This window comes from Haliotis asinina, chromosome 6 (assembly GCF_037392515.1).
Source record: "Haliotis asinina isolate JCU_RB_2024 chromosome 6, JCU_Hal_asi_v2, whole genome shotgun sequence".
Classification (NCBI taxonomy): domain Eukaryota; kingdom Metazoa; phylum Mollusca; class Gastropoda; order Lepetellida; family Haliotidae; genus Haliotis; species Haliotis asinina.
Window position 1 is genome coordinate 26242248 of NC_090285.1, and position 2419 is coordinate 26244666.

General features: G+C 40.1%; 1 protein-coding gene across 1 annotated transcript; it reads right to left on the reverse strand.

Annotated features, from left to right (window-relative positions):
- Positions 1-607: 607 nt before the first annotated feature.
- On the reverse strand, positions 608-1126 carry LOC137288163 (achaete-scute homolog 3-like). The gene has a single exon (XM_067820582.1). The coding sequence runs from the start codon at positions 1124-1126 to the stop codon at positions 608-610; it is 519 nt and encodes a 172-aa protein (XP_067676683.1).
- Between the last annotated feature and the right edge of the window lie 1293 nt (positions 1127-2419).

Below are 2419 nucleotides of genomic sequence, written 5' to 3' on the forward strand. Positions count from 1 at the left end.
CGTGATGTTCTGCTAGAGAGCTGCAGTAGTCTCCATTTAAACATGACTACCAAGCATATCCAGCCTCATTAGTGTTTCATCAAATCAAATGGTAAATATTATCAAAGTGCTGAGCGTAACTAAGATGACAAACACTTCACTACATGCAGTGCAAATGAATGATATAGAGCGAGTGTTGGAGGTCGCCAGTGTGGCAATGGGACGAGCTATCAAATCGAATGCTGGCGATGGATTTAAATCTAAACGTAATTTGTCAGTGTTGCACAGTTAGGAGATACTATTATTAAGTTCATTTTCTGTTAAAACAAACAAAACTTTATAGACATTTGAAACAAAGCAGTTTTATTTTGTAAAACAACGTATTGCACAAATAACGACAGACAACAATACGGTAAGAAAGTCCTACCTCGTTATACACAGGAGTAGATACCCACATTTACTTTGTCGGCGTACACGCCCTCACATTGTTGTTGGGGTTATATACCAGAAACAGTGGACACCGTTCATCACATGTTCACAATACAATACATCTGTCATTTTAGCACTTCTAGATGCCTCTCGTACAGGGGCCCGTTTCGCCCTGTACAAAATGTCAGTCTCACTTAAGTCAATTTTGTCTCTCCTTCTTCACCCGTTTCTTTAAGATAGGTTTGTCATCAGATTCTGTGGCTTTTCTCTTGGTGACAGTGTCCCCCTGGTCGTCCAGCAATGTCTGCAGGTGCTTGATGTACTGGATGGCGGCACGGAGAGTCTCCACCTTGCTGATCCTCCTTTCCTTGTTGTCTAGAGGCAGGTGCTCCTTCAGCCTCTCGTAACCATCGTTCACACACCGCACCCTCTCCCTCTCACGCTCGTTGCGTTTCCGGATAAATGAAGGTTCGAGTCCGGAATCTAGAGCAAACTGAGTTGGGACTGGGATCATACACACTGGAGAAAAAGGGTTGCTCTTCATGGAGTCGTACCTGATACCATCGATATGAAGTCCACTACTACGGATGAGACCGCGCCGACAAAATGAGTAGGCTATATCTTCAGCTTCTGTAGGGATACCAAGGTCCTCACACGTTGGGGACGTCATCTTCACGGGATTCAGGTCAATGTAGTTGTTCAACGTATATCTCTGCATTATTTGTCGTCTTGTAAATCTGAAAATTGAACATTTCAATGTTAGATAATGAAATAAGTGAATTGTTGGTAAATATATATACATTTTACAGCACAGCTCCCAACATGGGTATATTGTAGCAAAGGCTTATATAGAAGGGTGCGGCGGATATCGCGCTGATAATATATACACTGGACTATTTCATGATTATACAATTGCATCATAAGTTCTTACTTAAAGAGGATCCGCAATATAGTTTTCCTAAGTCTCTCTCTCTCTCTCTCTCACACACACACACACACGCACGCACGCACACACACACACACACACACACATGTAAGTTTGTTTCGTACACATATTGCCATGCATTGGATTTTATAATTTTTTTCAACCTCAAATGAATTCTGGAAAACATTTTTTATGCAAATCTATAAATCAAGATTAACTGGTTTGTTTAGATAACTTTGTATGTCCTTAAATACTAGAATTTAGTGTCCATACATTTTTCATACCGTATCATATTAGTCAATTTGAAATCGTGTAAATACGGATTACAGTAAAGTGAAGACTTTCCGGCTTCCTATGTCATATTGGCTATAAATAGTCAAACAGACGTAAGGAGGACTACCAACAAAAATTTTAAAAATCTAGTAATGTCTATCAAAGCTAAATAATCGAAAAAACACATGAATTACGAAATCACTTATCGACAAATAGAACACGGTTGTACTCCAGTGAGTTGGCCTCTTGTTTAATGCGACTGACAACAAGCACACATGTATAGCGATCAAACATAAATTTACCTTTGTTGATTGCGTTACAACGTTTCTTCCAGGTATCTCGCTCAAGCCGTTTCACTGATTATTTGTTACGATGGTGCTAATTTCATTCAAGGTTAACCATCAATTTATATGCCCCGACTTGAAAAATACAGCTCCGCCCTCGCTGATTGTAGTATCTGATACGCCGGGCTCGCCGCCTCCGATTGGTCAATCCGTTGTTCCGATCTACAGGTATTGAACCAGCGATCAGCTAGCCTCGACTTCGCCTCCGGGAAGGGAATTAATAAAGAGATTAGTACTTTTAGTGTCAATGAGTGTTAAATGAAAGACGCCTAGGATTAAAGATTAAGTTCCTTAAGACGCATGTTTAAAACAGAAAGCAAATGGCACACTTACCAATCAAGCTTTTGTTCCTAACTGCCATTGGAGATAGTTCATTGTATCGTCAGGTGCGTTAGACTCGTGTCAGCTCACAAATTCAAACGTTCACTGGCAGGCATAGTTTGTATTTAAAAGAAAATATTTTTAAAGC